This window comes from Eurytemora carolleeae, unplaced genomic scaffold (genome assembly GCF_000591075.1).
Source record: "Eurytemora carolleeae unplaced genomic scaffold, Eaff_2.0 scaffold911, whole genome shotgun sequence".
NCBI classification, from domain to species: domain Eukaryota; kingdom Metazoa; phylum Arthropoda; class Copepoda; order Calanoida; family Temoridae; genus Eurytemora; species Eurytemora carolleeae.
In genome coordinates, this window is record NW_019397452.1 from 61,701 (window position 1) to 81,712 (window position 20,012).

At 30.7% G+C, this 20,012-nt stretch overlaps 1 protein-coding gene across 1 annotated transcript; it reads right to left on the reverse strand.

Annotated features, from left to right (window-relative positions):
- Positions 1-1,046: 1,046 nt before the first annotated feature.
- LOC111714370 (disrupted in renal carcinoma protein 2 homolog) lies at positions 1,047-10,039 on the reverse strand. The gene is made up of 15 exons (XM_023489462.1): positions 10,000-10,039; positions 9,466-9,525; positions 8,052-8,143; positions 7,104-7,241; positions 6,271-6,342; positions 5,881-5,936; positions 4,948-5,056; positions 4,051-4,357; positions 3,347-3,437; positions 3,070-3,150; positions 2,595-2,694; positions 2,093-2,156; positions 1,785-1,823; positions 1,514-1,561; positions 1,047-1,144 (listed from the first exon to the last, which is right to left on the reverse strand). The coding sequence occupies exons 2-15, from the start codon at positions 9,522-9,524 to the stop codon at positions 1,063-1,065; spliced, it is 1,338 nt and encodes a 445-aa protein (XP_023345230.1). The 5' UTR covers position 9,525; positions 10,000-10,039; the 3' UTR covers positions 1,047-1,062.
- Between the last annotated feature and the right edge of the window lie 9,973 nt (positions 10,040-20,012).

Genomic DNA, 20,012 nt, shown 5'->3' on the forward strand with positions numbered 1-20,012 from the left:
TTTTTTAAGAACTTGAGCTTAGCAACTCGTAGGTCAATATTTGTGCATAAAGATAATCCTGAACGATATCTACGAAAAAAACTTTAAAGCTATTTTTAATCGTTTATTTAAAATGTATGTACTGGGAAACCGATTGTAGCCGAAATAATTGACTTTAAATTTAGTTGAACTTAGGATTATTTCGGTTTGAAAATAACCTTTCATCTTTTATTTTCTACATTTAGTTATGAATGTATGTATCTCTGAATTTATTGGAGGCGTGTTTAAGGGTGCAATTACAACTTCTGTATATACGAGGATTATTCTAAATTGGGTCCGAACGCCCTGGGCAATAATTCAAATAATACACATAATTTATTTTCCCGCTTTTTTCGAGATAATTGGGGGATTTTCAATTTTTATCCGTCGGAAAACCCCTGTAGAGGGGTTTCATTATCTAGAAATGTACTTTATCAACACCTACCTTAGTCTAAAAGGGGTAACTTTAATGCTACTTTGGAAAATTATCAAAGGGGCGATGGTTGGGGGAGAGGGAGCGCTAGTTAGGGGAATGGGAAATGGGTTTTTACAACTTTTGGAAGAACAAAAAGAGGGTAAGCATGAAAAACTAAATGTGTTGTTCTTGTTTTCTAGTCTTTCAACACTTATCGCATTCCTAGATATATTTAAGGAAATCTTAAAGTTGGGTTTCTCACAAAAAAGAAAATTTTTTAAATGAACTTGTGGAAATGCTTAAAAGTTTGTGTTTAGTTTAATGATTTAGTTAAAAAGGACATTAGTACAGCTGCAGGGGATCGTAAGATGGATGAAGTCTAAATAAAGGAATTGAGTCTTTGTCACAAACTATGATTTTCTAATCTCTATATCTTTGTAACCCAATGCCGTAGACCTTAGATATAATTTAAACTATGAATTCTGTTAGATAAAAAAATCTAAGTTTGAAATATCAAAGGTTTACACCATCAAGAGGAAAATATATAGGTATTAGCAAATCAGAGTTTGTAACAAAGACTCAATTCCTTTGGTGCATAATATACTAATAAACATAAAAATATGAGAAACTTATATTTTTCCATTAAGATCAATTTGAAGCCGAGGATATGATCCCTTAACCAGGAGAACCAGCAAAACAGGAAGAAACGAACTGAACAGAAAGTAGAAGATTTTAAAAATAAACCATTGGTGTCCAAAACAAATAAGGGAACATTTTAAGGTTTGATAAATATGAAAAAATGTTTGTCAAATTTATATCTAGCTATGACTTTATCACAGGCAGCCGTAGTACATTTTAATTTCCGAGCCGGGTCAACCTTTCCAGTCCCAGTTTGTACTGTATCGCCCGGACATTGGGTAAATAAAGTTGACACTCAATAGGAATAGCCTGTGCAACAAGGTTGACGTGGTCAGACATTAGGTTGAATTTACTTTTAGTAATGGGTCAGAGGTGCGTGTAATAGGATAATATCATTATATTTTTCGTAAACCTTGCAGCTAAATTTTATTATTCTCCTACCTGGCTGGAAGAACAAAATTCAACCAATAAATTCCAATTCCAGGAATACTAAAATATTTTTTATTCCTAAGTTTTACGTTTATTTTTGAGGAAATGTAACTGATCACTTACCTCTCATCCTAATGCTTCAAATTTTTGATATTTCAAACAATAAATTTTGCTGGAACAAATAGCCAAAGTTTAAAATAAATGTAGCAGCTCGCCAATATATAGGATTTTGAAAAACTGAGTTTGTGCCAAGGCTTTAGTTCGAATTTAATATTCATAATACCTGAAAACTGAGAGGAAGATGAAAGACACAGTACCAAATCTAGAATTAAAACAAAATTAAAATAATTATTGATTAAAAGTAACTGTAAACTTTCTTCAAATTATAATTTTTATTCTTTTATCTTTGCAACTTGATGTCATAGATATTTCTTATGTGAAATTATAAATTCTGTTAGTGATTCAATACACTGGATTGCAAAGCTGTAAAGCGGTTAGAATATTAGAGTATAACCCGAGTAATCAGTTCCTTTGGCTAAATAAGAAAAAATTACCCCCCCCCCTCACATTCATTTTTATTCCCATCCATACCCTAAAAATATAGCTCCTCCAACCAACAGTTCACTGGCAGGAAAACATATCTCAGCACATAGTTCTAGAAAAATATTTTTTTCCATATTAAAACAACACTGGCAGCCGTAGTACATTTGAATTTCCGAGCCGGGTCAACCTTTCCGGTCCCAGTTTGTACTGAATCGCCAGAACATTGGGTAAATAAAGCAGACACTCAATAGGACTAGCCGGTGCAACAAAGTTGACGCAGTCAGACATTAGGTTGAATTTACGTTTACTAAAGAGTCAGAGGTGCGTGACAAGAAATCAATTACTTTTTATCAGAAAAACTTTGATTATTTATCCATTAGAGGATTGTTTAAAACTAGCTGCTATGTTATGCAACAATCATGATAATAATTATAATAATAATAATAATAATAATAGTAATAATAATAATAATAATAATAATAATAATAATAATAATAATAATAATAATAATAATAATAATAATAATAATATTTATTTAAGTATAAAATGCCTGTAAAAAGGGGGCATGAACTCTGGCAGAATCCGTTTCCTAGAACTAGGAGGGCAAATATAGATACTTCTAGACTTAGGAAACTAGGAAGCTCAAATACCTACAAAAATAATATTTTTATTTTACGTTAAGATAGTATAATGACCGGTTCACAATTGTAGCATTAGAAACCTATATCTTATTAATAATGTGGAAGATCTTTTTGTTTTCTTGGTTTAAAAGGTATTAATTCTAATAATTCTTTTTTGTTTTCTCGCAGTAGAAATTTGCAAGTAACAATAGTAGAGAAACCATAGTTAGAAATAATCAGATTCCAAAATGAGCAAAGTTGGCAATCGTGTTACCACTTTGAAAATATAGGGGCGGAGGGGGGTCCCTTGAAATAATGTTTTAGTTCCTGTAAATTCCGTATGGGTTGGCTTAGAAAAGTATAAAGAATACAATTATATAGTATTTGAATTTGATTTACTATTACCTTTAGGAATAGTAATGATAGTATAGTATAGATTAAAGTTGCAATCACAAGCAGACCAAGTATTGAAACCTTCATGTGCCCCTAAACGAAAATATTTATACAAAAATTGTTTTAACAATGGGAGTTAAAAACTGCTTTTAACTCCAATTTTCTAATATCTTTTAGTTGCAACCTGACGCTGTAAATCTATTTGAAAATTTTACTCTTTGATCGGAGAAGAAAGATGGATTAGGAAAAAAGAGTTTTGGATGATTTTCTTTTTAACATATTATAATTCCTGAATTTTATCTGTTAATCTTGCAGCAATGAGCCCTCCAAATGTTGATACAACAGATGTTGTTACACCCAGTGTGCCAATATAGGTTTCACTGCAAAAAATAACTTGCACTCTCTCGTTTACAAAATAGAATTAGAATTAATAAGAACTGACGACTGAGAACACCCTGTATCTGTACAAGTATGTATAAGTATGTATAAGTATGCGTTGCCCAAGTTTATTTTATCTATATAATAAAACAAGAAATTCGTATATATATATATATGTTGCGTATAGCCGGCCAAACGTCTGAACCGATTTGGCTGAATTTTTTTCTCAAATTTTTGTTTTACAATATTTTTTTTCAAAATTTGTTTTCCATTTTTTTTCCACTGGCAATGCCGAGCCCTTCAGCTAGTATTTCATAGTTCTTCCCGAACATAGTATACAAATATGATGGCAATTGTAATTTCATTGTTTTGCAATCCCCGGGGTACCCATTGGGTTCCTTAATAAATATAAGCAAATTTGGTAGAGCCACTTAACCATCTATTGCGAAGACATTAATTTATATATATATATATAAAGAAAAGAAAAAATGTAGATATTTTTTGATTTTTTAGTTATTGAATCCATTTTTTTCAGTGGAAAGGGGGGGGAGTAACACCCAGACTTCTAGGTTTACAAAAAGAAAAGGGGGAGGGGGTAAATATTTAAAAGTGTACCTAAGGTATTGTCCATTGACTCTGAATGTTTTAAGATTAGCTGCCATGATAGCTCCATACATACCAGAAACCCCCTGACTTATGGAATACGCCAAAAGCAGGAGCAAAAAGCTTTTATTTTTGATCATCAGAACTAATCCAGGGAGCATTGCAAGCCTCTCATCCTGTGAGCTTAGACTCGGAGGAGTTGAGGGCTTACTCGGGAAATGAAGGAGAGTAAAAAATAAAAGAGCAATGGTGGGTCCTGCCAGAACCCAAATATAGTCATTCAGCTCCTTTCTGTATTCAACTTGTTTATCAGAAATATCTGAAAATTTAAAAGAATTGAGTTTTTGCTATTAACTCAAATTGTCAAGTCCCTTTATCTTTGCAATCTAATGGTACCTTAAACCTTTAAAATTTAAAACTACGAATTCTGTTACATTAAATCTGCACAGATTTAAGTATTATCAAAGTTATGGGTTATGGTATTCATTTTAGAAAATTGTCTGATATTGAAAATATGTATCCATTCTTTTATATTGTAACTTCCTTTTTGAAATTCTTTACTTTGCCCCCCCCCCTTAGGAGCTATTAAGGGGGGGGGGTCAAAAAACTTTTTTGGCCCACCTAGATTTAATACTGTATACGCCCTTGCCAGTATGTTTTATAAAAATCTATCCCATTCAGGAATTATTTTTAGGCGGAGGGATGAATTACAATCCCCCCACCCCAACCCCCGTAGTGCCTTAGATGAAAAATTCTAGCCTTAAAAATGTTAGCATGTGATATTTTCATTTTATTTTCAAAGGAATTCTTAAAAACACCAAAAGTATTGTATGTAGATATCAAAATCAAAATTAAAGAAAATATTCATCTCCACAAATAATCCAAAAAATATTTGATTTGTTTGTTTACCTGTTTGATTATCAATGTTTTGACTGACAAATATGTTTGCTATAAAGTAACTGACACCGCCTCCCAGGCCGTTTAATGTCTGTCCTATACATGTGGCAGTCACCCGCTCCTAATGGAAATGAGTCTTTGCCACACACTCGATTTTTCTAATTCCTTTATCTTGACAACCTGACATAACCTGACATTGGTTTCAAAGATAAAGAAATTAGAAAATAAAAGTTTGGGGCAAAGACTTTATTCATTTATTAACTTTAAAATCAAAGTTTTTGCATATTTGTTTAACAAGGGGAATGTTAAATCCAAAGTGACCTATATAATTTATGAGCATATTAGATATATAAAAAGTTTACTTTTTTATTAAACAGAGAAAGTTTTTCTATCAGCATTTTTTTCAAGGAAAGTAATTGAGTTCTTGCCACAGACTCAGATTTTCTAATTATTATAACTTAACACCCGTTTTCCCAAATCTTTGATATTTCAAACTTTTAATTCTGGTAGATCAAATAGTCTAAATTTTAAACATCAAAAGTTTACACCATCAGTTTTCAAAGATAAAGGGGTTAGAAAATTTAAGTTTGTTGTAAATACTCAATTCCTTTGTATAGTTCTTTAAACTTAAAGTCAGTCAAAGTTTCTTTCGCTGATTTAGGAGTTTTTGCCGCAACTTCAAAGGATCCTTAATTTGAAAAGGGAAATATATCAAATGGAAAATCCTTAAATTTTTTATATTCATTTTTCTATCCAAAAATTGATTATTTTCTATTGGAAATTTCTGTGAAAGTGACTTATTGATTTATGCAATAAAAAAAAAAATAAGAGAATTTATCTTCTCAAGATAAAAAACGATAAAGAATGCTGTTTTGAATCAAACTTGGCTATCTCTAAAAAGTCAATAAAAATTACGTTTCCAATTCCTTTAATTAGAAACAATACCTCTGGTGGAAACCATACTGCTGAAAGAAGAGGAGGAGCTGAACATAAAACAATTCCTGGAAATCTTTTTTCAAGAATCTTCTGTTTTTCTTTAAAAATAAATGTTTTCTTCATTTTAACCAAATAGCCAATTTCAACAAACAATGTTAAATTTACATTCTGTAGAGTTCTTCAAACATGTAGAATTATGTCCCTCATGTATATTTTTGTTAAAAATCAAATTTTTCATTTTCAAGTTCTAGGGAGAGAGAGGGCACAAAATGTTGGGTTTCTCCTCCTCCAAATAAGGCTATGGTTATCAAAAGATCTCCTGTCTTATTCGGGTTAATTACATTTGAACAAATAAAATAAATATTTTTTAACAAGTTTGTTTTCTAAAAAAATGATTTCCTGCAAGTGAGTTGAGAAATGCTGCAATATGACAAATTATTGTAAATATATTCTCCTTCATATGAAACCAACCTGAAATATTTTCACAAATAGATTATCAAAAAAAAACATAAGCATTAAGCGACGTAAAAAAAGTGTAATTTTAATTTTATCTGTAAAAGTTTCAGGAAAAGACAAGTTGTTCAGAGGCCGAATTTAAAGAATTTGAGCGGCGGTTTAAATTTAAGCCGCGGTTTAAATATTGCTGGTTCCACTTAAAATTGTATAAAATGTTTCCAGATTTATGCCGGCGCTTAATTTAAACCGGGTTTTAGCGGATTTAAACCGCGACTCAAATTCTTTAAATTCCGTCTCTGATATATATTTGTATGCGATCAATGTGCACCTAACCTTAAAATAACAACAATTCTACGGGGTTGACAAACTTTTCAATTTGGCACGACAATTAGTTTCCTTTAAAGTTTAAATAAGTTGCAATATGATTGGCTTATGTATCAATTAATAAAAATGTAAAAACGTTTATAAGACAAAAAAGGTAAAAAGAAAGAAATGAAGAAAGTAAAATTAAAAGAACAAGGAAATAAAAAACAAGAAACAGGAAGAACAAGGTAATTGTGAAAAAGGAAGAACAAGGTAAATGTGAAAAAGGAAGAACAAGGTAAATGTGAAAAAGGAAGAACAAGGTAAATGTGAAATGAAAAAAATGAGAAAAGAGAGGGAAGAAGAAAATAGAAAGTGAAACAATTAAAAATGTTAAAATTTGGGAAATTCAGAATCTTTAGAATTTCCACATCGCACAAAGGAATTAGATTCTGTTTAAATATCATCTTTGCCTATGCATTTTATTGAAGCTCCAATGGCCACCAGTAGTCCTGAAATAAGAACTGAGTATCTTAAACTCCTCTGTAGTAGAATCATAAAGGGTAAGAACCCAATGTACATTCCAATATTTCCCCAGTTCGCAAAAAATCCTGAAACAAAAACAGCAGTCAGAACTTTTCCTTTGGATTTCGGAATCAAGCATGATCTCCATCTTATGGAGACCTACGGATAAACATAATTCCTCATTTAATATCCCGTGGTGGTCATACCCTGCAAGGAAAGCTTTAATTGATGGATCGAGCATTAACTCTCAAATTCAAATGTATCCAAAATGGATTGATCAGGGGTTGAAGTGAGCTTTGATTAGTGGAGGAAAGACTAAAACGAAGTTAATGGAATGACTAGTTTTTATTTTATATTCTCAAACTAATAGTGCCAATAGGGGATATCGAGATCAAGCGATTTTTGTGGTTGAAAATTCAAATTTGTAACCAGTGCCTTTAACCCTTGAAAAAGATGAGTTAAACCTATTGTTGAATCAGTCCATGATGGGAAATTTGTAACCAGTGCCTTTAACCCATGAAAAAGATGAGTTAAACTTATTGTTGAATCAGTCCATGATGGGAAATTTGAAACCAGTGCCTTTAACCCATGAAAAAGATGAGTTAAACCTATTGTTGAATCAGTCCATGATGGGAAATTTGTAACCAGTGCCTTTAACCCATGAAAAAGATGAGTTAAACCTATTGTTGAATCAGTCCATGATGGGAAATTTGTAACCAGTGCCTTTAACTCATGAAAAAGATGAGTTAAACCTATTGTTGAATCAGTCCTTGATGGGAAATTTGTAACCAGTGCCTTTAACCCTTGAAAAAGATGAGTTAAACCTATTGTTGAATCAGTCCATGATGGGAAATTTGTAACCAGTGCCTTTAACCCATGAAAAAGATGAGTTAAACCTATTGTTGAATCAGTCCATGATGGGAAAGCTACCAATGCGACAGGTTCTACAGGACCCCAGGTGTTCCATACAGCACATTGGAACATTGTCCTATGTACAGTACAGTACAGTACAGTTTGTTAGTTTTTGGTCAGTTTTCTGCCAGGGTCAATATTTGGCATAATGTAAGAATAGAAAATGTTTTCTAAAGGAATTGAGTTTTGGTCACAAACTCTGATTTTCTTATCCCTATATCTTTACATTTGAATGTCGGAGACCTTAGATATTTCAAACTATGAATCATTTTAGATCAAATAATGATAGTTTGAAATATCAAAGGTTTGCACCATCCGGTTGAAAAGATATGGCGATTGTAAAATCATAATTTGTGGCAAAAACTCAGTTCCTTTGTTATTACATTTATTTTCTTACAATATGTCAAATTTTGACTCTGGCAGAAGATGAATGCAAAAAAACGATCCAAAAACGAGCCAAAAACGATCCAAATACGATCCAAAAAAACCCAAAAAGATCCAAAAACGACCCAAAAATTATGCAAATGCTATCAATTTGTAATGATAGTTTTTGAATCGTTTTTCAATTTTTAGATTTTTTTTATGATAAAGATTTAATTAAAGCAAAATTTATCAAAAAACAGTTTTGAAATCATGAAAGTTTACAATTTTTTTTCTAAAACCTATTCAACGCGATTAACAACATCTACCTATAAAGGAACTAGGTCGTTAATCTCTCCATGTATATAACGGTGTTTGTTTTCTTTGATTGGGTTCTTTTAGCAAAGTGAGACAAAATAGAGTAAATTTGTCAGGAATAAAAAGCCTCAAGCTAGAAAAATTCTGTGTCTTTACATCGGAGATTAAATATTTGCAATCAGAGATTAGATCTTTACATTAGCGATTAGATCTTTTACATCAGAGATTAGATCTTTTATATCAGGGATTAGATCTTTTACATTAGAGATTAGATCTTTTACATCAGAGATTAGATCTTTTAAATTAGAGATTAGATCTTTTACATCAGAGATTAGATCTTTTATATCAGGGATTAGATCTTTTACATTAGAGATTAGATATTTTACATTAGAGATTAGATCTTTTACATTAGAGATTAGATCTTTTACATCAGAGATTAGATCTTTAGATTAGATCTTTTACATTAGAGATTAGATCTTTTACATCAGAGATGAGATCTTTTTCATTAGAGATTAGATCTTTTAAATTAGAGATTAGATCTTTCACATCAGAGATTAGATCTTTTATATCAGGGATTAGATCTTTTACATCAGAGATTAGATCTTTTACATTTTTTGTTGTGATTCTGCTTTTGAGGTTCACTACAAAATTAGTCACCTTCATTCTTAATATTATTCAGATTATTCAGATTGATCAGTTTAAGTAAATATTCTTATTTACATGATTGAGAAGATTGAGAGGATATACCATCTTTCTATCACCACTATCGTCTTTCCCATTCTAAATATTTTTATAAAGGGACATCTTATTCTAAATATTTTCATAAAGGGACATCTTATTTTAAATGTTTTTATTTAAGGGACATCTTATTCTAAATATTTTAATTAAAGTGACATCTTATTCTGAATATTTTAATTAAAGGGACATCTTATTCTAAATATTTTAATTAAAGGGATATCTTATTCTAAATATTTTAATTAAAGGGACCTCTTATTCTAAATATTTACATTAAAAACACCCCCCACCCCTAACCAATCGTGATAGTGTTAAGAAGCTTTCCTTTACATTTTCTTTAAATTAAATTTTAGATTTCTGAGCTAAAAATGATGTTATCCATTGTATAATTTTGTCTTGTGAGTTCTGCGTGATTATTGGCAGTATTCAAACTGTCCTTGAAAAAACTGGCTCACGTATTTTGTTAAAAATGTAAAAAAAAAACATTTTATTGATTAAAGTTTTATTATTTGATATCACCTGACAGCTGTAATTAAACTAGATGATACTCCTTACCACACACTTTGATAACAAACATTCTAATTACAGGGACTGTCATTTTAATTTCAAGTGATCCTCCATTTAAAAAATGTATTTGATCAATAATTTAGAAGATACCGTTTTTTTCCTTAAATTTTTTTAATTCTGATTCTATCTAGAACTGTGGAAGTAACTCGTGTAGAGAAAACACAATTGGACATAATTTAAGTGTTAAAAGTTGAACTTAATAAACTCTATAACTCTTGATCAGACAAAACTTTTTCCAGTACCATTGTGAATCGAACATTTGACTTTATTAATGGAGAGTCATTTAAAATTACGACTACAGTTCCTTTTAAATATGATTTCTACTTTATATAGATATCCCTATATTGTGACCACATTATTTTCCTTCCGATCCATACTCGGGGGTTATAAAGTGGGGTTGCTGACTTCTTTATAGCCCCGACAGCACATGAGAAGAAAAACAAGAAGAGATGTGGCATGCAGCGCCATGATTTCTCCGAATTTATAGATTATCACTATCTATCCAACTAGGTCTACTAATACACAATCCATCTGAATTGAAATGAATAATTTTCTAAAATTTGAATTAATTAGTTCCAAGTTCCTCAAGCTAGAAAATCTAATCAATTATCAAGTTATTCAGAATCAAATTCATAGGGGCGTCAAAACTAGCATACAGGGGGTTTAATCAAAACAATTTCACCTTTAAGGAAATTTGCTTTATTCTAAAGATAGTATTTGTAAAATTGCTTATCTTTAAAATACCGATTTCTCTCCTGTACAAAATATGATTGATTATTTTTAGATTGCATAAAAAGATTTGTATCTTTTAACAAAAATGAATTTTGGCATTTAAAGTAGTAGTTAATCGCCCCCTAATGAGAATCATCATAGATAAAAGATTTTCTGGAGATTTTGGTAGGATTTGTGTAGCACTCCGGGGGACCATAGAATATACATTATACATATACATAAATATTGATATTGGGGGGTGGGATGGGACTTTTGTTGAACGAGAAAACGAAATAATGTTTACGTTAAAATGGATAAATTTTTCATAGTTTGTAAAGTGATACCGGACTCTAATACATAGTTCTAAAAAAGTTATTCATTGGATTAAATAATAATTTCAAAATTTGGTTAAAATGCTTTATCAAAATTTTTACTGTTTTTTTGTTATATTCTCTTTAGAAATCGATGACAAAGTAATACATATTGCGTATACGTTTTTTGCAAACACATTTTAAACAACTTTTGCACACTAAGGTTTGAAAATTTTGCATATTATTTTTGTTTTTGCACATTTTAGTTGCAAAACTATTCTTCTCCGCATAACCCCCCTCCCCCTCCTTAATCACCTAATATTCAGGTATTTACACAATATACCCCCAGACCACTGTTAAAACACCAATATAAGTCCAGCTCACTTCGACAACTCGTTAAGTTAAACTCCTACTTACTTTATATGCAAAACAACACCCAATAAATTCTCCGATTTAAATAAGTTCAATTACAATTCTGATATTACCATTGAAAATAGAATAATTTCAAATTGTATTTAAATTTGACAAAAAAATTCAAAAATTGTTTTTAATTTAGAAAAATTCTTTTTTTACTTTTATGCTATTTAGATTATCTTGAAAATACTGTTTTTGCATATCCTAAATAAAAGTTATATTTCACGATCTGTTTTAATAGGAAGTAAAACCGCCACTGCTCAGATTATACGTTTTTTTCGTTTTAAATTTGTTAAATAACAGGGATTAAAGAAATGCCCAAACAATAGAGTAGTTTTAAACCCTTTTACAAAAAAAACCTTAATTATTCATAGAATTAGGGAGGCTGTAAAAAAACTTAATTTACAGGCTGTTTTGTTCATTTTATAACTTTTGATTTTCAAAAGATATATTTTACAATGTTTTGCCCTGTGTAAGAAAATTTAAATGGCGTTCATCGGATGCAGATTTTATGTAAATCAGATTACGCGCATTTGTTCTCAAGACTACGCGCATTTGTTCTCGTGTAAGGGTTAAATCATTATACTAATTTATGGCTAGAAGTTCGGAGCTAATCTATCCATGGATATATTTTCAAATAACTTTCTAAACTAAAAATTGACAGAAATAATTATTTTATCTAATTTATGTGGCGTATCATCAAAAACTAAAATTCTTGTTCACAATTTCAATAAAATGCATTTAGTCTACGATTAAACTTGTCGTATTTTCAAATGACCCTGAGTCTAAATAATGAAACATGTCAACATTTGTTCACGCTTGAAAAAAGGTGAATTCAGAGCAAGTAACTTGTCTTTTAGATAAACCACAATTTAAATAATGATATTTCAAAAAGAAAGCATGGATTAGATTTGATTATAGACAAAAGTTTTGGAGTACTGTTGTGAAAAGGACATGACACTTTATCGATAATTTGTAACATTCCTTCTAAAATAATGTATATCGTATAAAATATAAGGTTTGATATAAAAATGTGTTAAAATCCACTAATTCACGCTGGGTGTACACCACCTACTTATTTTCTAATTCTTCTCCTACCAATTATTAACTTACTTGAAAAATGTTTAATTTGTGCAGAAGGTGTTGAATTCTCCCAAAAATGTGTTCAGGTGATAAATCTTGACTTGAATAGAATTAAAACGTCAATATGTCTGCTGAAGGATGGATGGGTATACACCAACTCTTTCAGTTAATTTGTCTGTTATACTTTATATATGTTCGTGAATTTACGATTTTTACGAATGCTTTGCGTAAATGAGTCTTAAAGAGCTGGACGACGTAATTTTGAGTGACACAAGAAAATCCTGGTTGTTTTATCGAAAAATTAATCAAATTCAGGTTTTTTTCCTATAAAACTGAAAATACGGAACAGGAAATTGAAATAATTTTCTCTTTTTAAAATAGAAAACCAGCGATATCTTTCTCATTGTTATCTATGATTGACAGGGTACCGTTGTGAATCGAATATGCCACGACCTTACAATTCAAATTCGGTGGATTACAACTTTATTCTTCAATATTTTTCCCATTCTCATCTTGTGTATATTCCTTTTATTTCTCAACTCTGATAGAATAATTTATGCAAACCTAATGATCAGCTCAATTTTCAATTTGGCCAGGAATCCTTGTATCTGTCTATCTGGGTGGGTATCTATCTATCTATCTGATTAAATCCAATAACATAATCTCAAATATTTAAATAATCAAGAATGGTATGCATGGTTTTATGAGATTTATTGAAACTACAGTGAAACCTTTAAAACTGTGGAATAGGAAGACGACAATCAAACAATATTATGTGTAATAGAAATTAATGAAAAGTAAATGGTTTTACCAGTGGCTTCAAAAACAATTACTTTAGTAATATGGATCTGTTAACACTGCACAATTGCAGTGTTTCAAGTACAGTAAACTGTATGTAAATCTGAAAGTCGTCTTCCTATTCCACAGTTTTATGAGGCTCACTGATGTTGCATACATTTTACTAGAAATAAGAAACTTCCTGTTCTCTCTATCATAGTTTACAACATTTTTAACATTATCTTTTTTATCTATAAAATGATTTTTTTTTTATTATTCATTAAAGGATGTATTTGAGTCTCTGGCTACACAAACTCAAATGTTCTAATCTCTATATCTCTGCAATCTGATGTTGTAAACCTTTATTTCAAAGTTAAATTATTTGATCTAAAAGAAATCATCATTATTTGAAATATTAAGGAGTATGACATTAGGTTTCATGAAGATTAGAAAATCAGAATTTGTGACAAAGGCTCAATTCCTATAAAGTTTAGGAATGATGATTTTTACTGAAAGTAGGTTATTTTCAATTGATGATGATAGAAATACGACCAAACTGAAGTAAGATATGGGGAGGGAGAACCAGGGAGTTGTGAGGTTTTTACACTTCAAGAAGCTTATATCTCCTTATCTAGGATAAAATTAGGCAATTCTTGATATTAGGCTTGAGAAGTTTTCAAGTTTTAAATAAAAATATCAAGTCAATTCTAACAAAATTTAAAAGCGATTTAGATAATTTTTTCTGTGCGTTTTCGACAAAATTTGGTCCGATCGTAGTCCCGCGCAAGCCTAGTGTACGGTAAATAGATAATTTTGGTAGATTTGTGAAATCAATGACTTGCTAGAATCCTTTTATACGGATTTCACGTTTCCCTGATTTTCTAGATTTTGTATTTATCTGTTAGTAAACATTCATTCTTGTCATATTTATTTATAAGGCAGAAGGCACATTTTAAACTCTGTATGCAGGGTGTCCCAAATTAAGGATTTTTATAAGTGGATGCAATGTGGTAAGCTATAACAAAAACTACAATATAAAATCATTTGGTATGAAACTGGAATAGATATCTAACTTAGTTCAGATAAATCTATCAGGACAGTATAATGTAACTTTGACTAAAAATAAAACATTAAAAAGAGAAACAAAATTAAGAATTACCTGGAATTTTTGTTAGCCCCCTGTCTGACCAAATGTTATGAAAAACTGGCACAATGAAATAGAGCATAATCATTTCTAACATCAAACATCAAAATATTTAAGAAAACTTGAGAAACTGTTTATTTTTCATCATGGGGTGGGGGCGAAGGGGGAGGGAGGCTAGGGATACGTGATTCAGAAAGAAAAAATGTCTTGTAGGTAATTAAGGTAATTTAGTTCTATCACCAATCAGTTTTACCCAACTTTTAGAAAGTGTATATTTAGGAGAAATTGTAGCTTTCTTCAACAAAATGCAGAACATTCATTTTAAATCCAAAAAATACCGTTAAAACTCGCTTTTAAAAAAAATGGTCTAAATTAATTCAAACATTTTCGCCAAAAGAAAAAATACTTCAAAATGTTAAAACTATCATGAACGTTTTTTTAATTTTAAAATTGAAAGAGACAATTTGAAGAAAAAGCAAGATGTATTCAACCCTTTACATCTAATTTTAATCCCCGAAATTTAACCCTTTCGTAGACTAAATCTCTTGACATGGACAAATCTGACTAAATTTCTTCTCTTGTTTTGGTTTAAGATCGAATATTTCACAGTTTTTAGTTCTCTGACCCCTTTTACAAAGCTGGAAATTGAACTAAAGAGACTGTGAGCGCAAATTCAAGTCTATGCCTGATTTACAACAGTTCCCTTTAAGGTGATGTCTGTCGATCAAGTATGAATTTAGAATGTGAATGGAGAAATTCACAGAAAAAAACACTTTCCACGTTAGAAAAACGACGTTCTCTTTCACATTTTTTATCAGATTAAGGTTTCAAGTGTTTCGCTTACAAAGTCCGTTTAAGAGAGACACAAAAGACAATTATAAAAAAATGAAAATTTGTTTGTATTCAATCACCAAACAGAAAAATATAAATTCAAAATTACCTAAATCTAAAAAAATATTTCAGCTGAGATCATTAAAGCTACAAAATCATTCAATACTCCATTTTCTATATTAATTTTATAGATTTATTTGAATTTGAACGCCCTGTACCACATTGGTATAATGCCAGTTGTGGATTGTAAACACTTAAATTCTTGACTGAATAATAATAATTTAAATATATTTCTATATTCTAGTTGTGTCACATCATTAATAACAGGCTCATTTATTCAAATAGAACACATTCGAACTCATAGGCGCAACTATGGATGGGGGGGGAGGCTGTCTATCCTTAGCCGACCATCCCCCCTCCCCCTTTCCGATAGAAGGAAATAAGGTAAAGAAATAAAGCTAAACGCGGTAAATTTCATCAATTTGTCTCAATGAGAATGCAAAATCTGGGATTTTTTTCAACATATTTTAATCTGTGGCGTCTCAAATTTTTACAATAATCAAGATGTCAACACCCCCCCCCACCCCACCCCTAGCAAAATCTTTATATAATAAGAACAACAACAATATTATAGAAAATGGGGATAGAAAGAAAAGAATATTAACCAAATATAACAAAAAACTAGAAGAACAGAAACAAGAAAGAAGAGAAGAATGATTTCAAAGAAAAAAGAATAAGATTTTATAGAGCAAAAAATTAATAGAATAATTATCAGAGTTTAAAACTTTTGTGTTACGTTTCGTCAATCTTGAGTGTAGGATCTCGATATTCTATGTGGGCACTTTTAAATTTGAGGATCAAGGCGTGATCCCTCAATTAAATTTATCCCTGCAGGGTATTACCATTACGATATCAAGAAGGGGAAATTTATCAAGGGCAAAAAATTAATAGAACTTTCATATCCAGAAGTCAAACATTAGTAATAGATATCCAACTATCCAGTAGTCGAACATTAGTAATAGATATCCAACTATCCAGTAGTCGAACATTTGGTAATAAATAATATAAACTATCCAGTAGTCAATCATAGTAATAGATATCCAACTATCCAGTAGTCAATCATAGTAATAGATATCCAACTATCCAGTAGTCAAACATTAGTAATAGATATCCAACTATCCAGAAGTCAAACATTAGTAATAGATATCCAACTATCCAGTAGTCAAACATTAGTAATAGATATCCAACTATTCAGTAGTCAAATATAGTCAAACATTAGTAATAGCTATCCAACTATCCAGTAGTCAAATATTAGTAATAGATATCCAACTATCCAGTAGTAGTCAAACAGTAGTAATAGATATCCAACTATCCAGTAGTCAAACATTAGTAATAGATATCCAACTATCCAGTAGTCAAACAGTAGTAATAGATATCCAACTATCCAGTAGTCGAACAATAAAGTCTATTTACATATATTGGAGTTGACAGTATTTACATATAATAAGCACTTATCCCCGCCGATATACATGTGCCCGCTGTATAAACAATCACCCGTTGGCGTTTATACAATTATCCTCCGGCGGTAAAATTCATAAATTCATAATTTCCAAATATTCTGATATTCAGGCCGGCGGCTTGATTGAGCCTAGGCCAGGCATTTTATTGCATTTTAAGCAGATACTTTCATGCCTCATGACAATCCTTGATTTTATTCAAAAACAGGGAGAAATAAACATTTAAAATTAAGTTTATTTTCTATTTAATTTTAATTTTTATTTCGTAAATAAAAATACATTTTAATTGGTGCATTTATACCCCTTGTCGACCATGTTTTTCAGAGATTCTGTGACAAGTCGTGCAATTTTTTCATCTATACTCTCTTTGGTAATCCTCCCATCATTCTCATCTAGAAATTAATCTCTTTTTCAAATTGATTTTGATGCTATTTACAACAAAGAAAACTTATCCGACGTTAAAACTTTTTGATCTAAGTTAATGCAATCTCTCAAAGTTGTCCTTGATGGCAAGAATTAATAAACTTTCTGTCAAAATAACCATTGCAATTTTACCCAAAAAAACAAAGGGTTTTGGAAATTTTGTAAAATTATTAATCTGCTAAACAGTGTTGACCATCGGGCATGGGTCTTTTTGTAAGAGTGCCGAACAACCTGATGTAATAATTTTTTACAATTACTTGACTGTGAAGTTAAGGGAAAGGAATTGAGTCTTTGCCACAAACTTAAATTTTCTAATCCCTATATTTATGGAACCTGATGTTGTAGACTTTTGATATTTCAAACTAAGATAATTTAATGCAACAGAATTCATAGATTGAAATATCTAAGGTCTACGACATTCGGTTGCAGATATATAGGAATTAGAAAATCAGAGTTTGTGTCAAAGACTCAATTCCTTTACTTTACCAAGGTTTTGGATGTTTTGCAGGCAAAATTGGTCTAGGGAAACTGTGGTAAAGGGAAAATTTTAGTTTTAAGAAAAAATATTTATACACACTTTTATTGCCTTTAGAAATGAAAATGTGCGAAACTTTTTACTAAAACTTCGCAGAGCGGGTCGTTTAATTTACTTAATTGTCCCAGGAAACTGAACTCTGCTTGGTGAATCTTGGGTCTGCAATAACAGAAAAAATGTTCAAAATAAGACCTTTAATATAATAATGTTTAAAATAATAATTTTAATATAAAAATGTTCAAAATAAGAATTTTAATATAACAATGTTCAAAATAAGAATTTTAATATAGTAATGTTCAAAATAATATTTTAATATAATAAAGTTCAAAATAACATGTTTACCGCATAGACTGCATTCATCATCTTGTTCAGGCTCTCTTAGAAGAATTGAGTACTTTCTGCAGAAGAAAACCAAATATGCTCAAAAATGATTATCAGCTTGAACAAAACTTCCATGTTTCCTGTTCGGGGTATATACTTTTGTGTAGATATACATTAAGAAATAGAAAATGAACAGAGTATATAAAACTAACTAACTAAAAAATACGAAATATTTATTCTTAAAAATATAGTGATCTCTACAAATTTGATTAATCTCGTTTGTGAAACCAGACTCAGAGCTGAAAACTTTAAAAATGGATTGCGAGATCAATGCTTGATCTTCTCTTTTTCTTGATATCGAGACTAACCTAATCTTGTACTTGTATCCTGAAAAGTGTATAAAATTCAACCCATCGGAGTCGCGTATACGAAGCCGATAAATTTAAAATTTGCGCCATTTAAGATTTTATACGGAAATGGGAGTAACTCTCTAATTAAAAAAACCGGTTTTAGATTTTTCTGTACTATATTCAAAAAAGAACGGTTTAAGAAGAAAATCAAAAGTGTGTCCGTTGGATACTCAGATAAAGTAATCGGGATTAAGGATATCTCATTCTAAAGTTTTCAGCTCAGGTTTCCGATACTACTGGGTTATAATATACTCTTTCTTAAGTTTTGGCTCGCTCAGCTGACTTACCTCATAGTTATATACAGGGTGTCCCACGAAACATGAAAGTTAGTAAACAGTTGAACATTTCTTTAGTTTCCTTGAAACCAAAAAGCATAACAAAATGTATCATATGACAGTCCTATTATAGTAAAATTAATTTTAAGGTAAAATATATTTTAGTAAAAGAATTTGTCAAACGAAATAAACACTAGATATTACAGCTTATATGGAAGAAGAAATTCAAAACTATTTATCTACTCTCTGTTTCTTGGGACCTCATCTGAATCATTATTGACTATAAACTTAAGCAATCTAACACTCATTTCCTTATTCATAAACTACAGTACACTTTGTTATGTTGAAGCATGTTGGCAAGTTGTACAATCGTACATATTTGTTTCCTGGGAAGAAAATGTATTTCTCCTTTGTACGTCATGAAATCCACAAACTCACGGGGAGTATCCTCACCTGGATATATTTTTACATTTTTTTATTTTCAAAACTTTGTTTAACCAATTTAGTTTTTAATGATAAGATACCAATTTCTACAAGATTTGTTTAGCATTAGTTTCAAACTTATATTTTAAATATGATTATAAAACAAAATGCTCTAATCAAGCTTACCCTTTCTCTTGGGGGGGGGGGGGGGGGGGGATCAAATTGACTCCCCCCCCCACCATATTCTGGTTTCCATCTAACACAGCAGGGATAGGGTTAAGTAAATTCAAAGAATTGCAATGTAGAAAAGTGTTATGTTTTGTATTCACGCATATTTCATTAATTATCAAGAAATTTAACTGGATGCAGGGAGTTTTATTCTAAGATCATGAGATTTTCATAAAGTTTTTTTTAGTTTTCTAATTCTTTTTGGGTAACTCTGCGTTTATAAAATCTACTTAAAAATATATTTTTCTTATCATAGTGTCTGTTTGTTTTTATCCAAACGGCTGAACCGATTGGGCTCAAATTTTGTGTGGGACCCAAGGAAAGGTTTATGAATGATTAAAATGTCAAAAATTAGCCTCCAACAAATTCGATTTTCATTAGATTTAAAAAATTCACGAATTTATTTTTATAAAATCCGCAAACTTGTTTTTGTTTTAAAATCTATACAAAAAGAAAACGTTCACAATAAAAATAGAACATGGGCCTAGTATACACATACTTACTTGACATCTTTCCACATAGAGCCATGTTAACCCTAAAGAAGGCTGAAGTAAACTGAAGA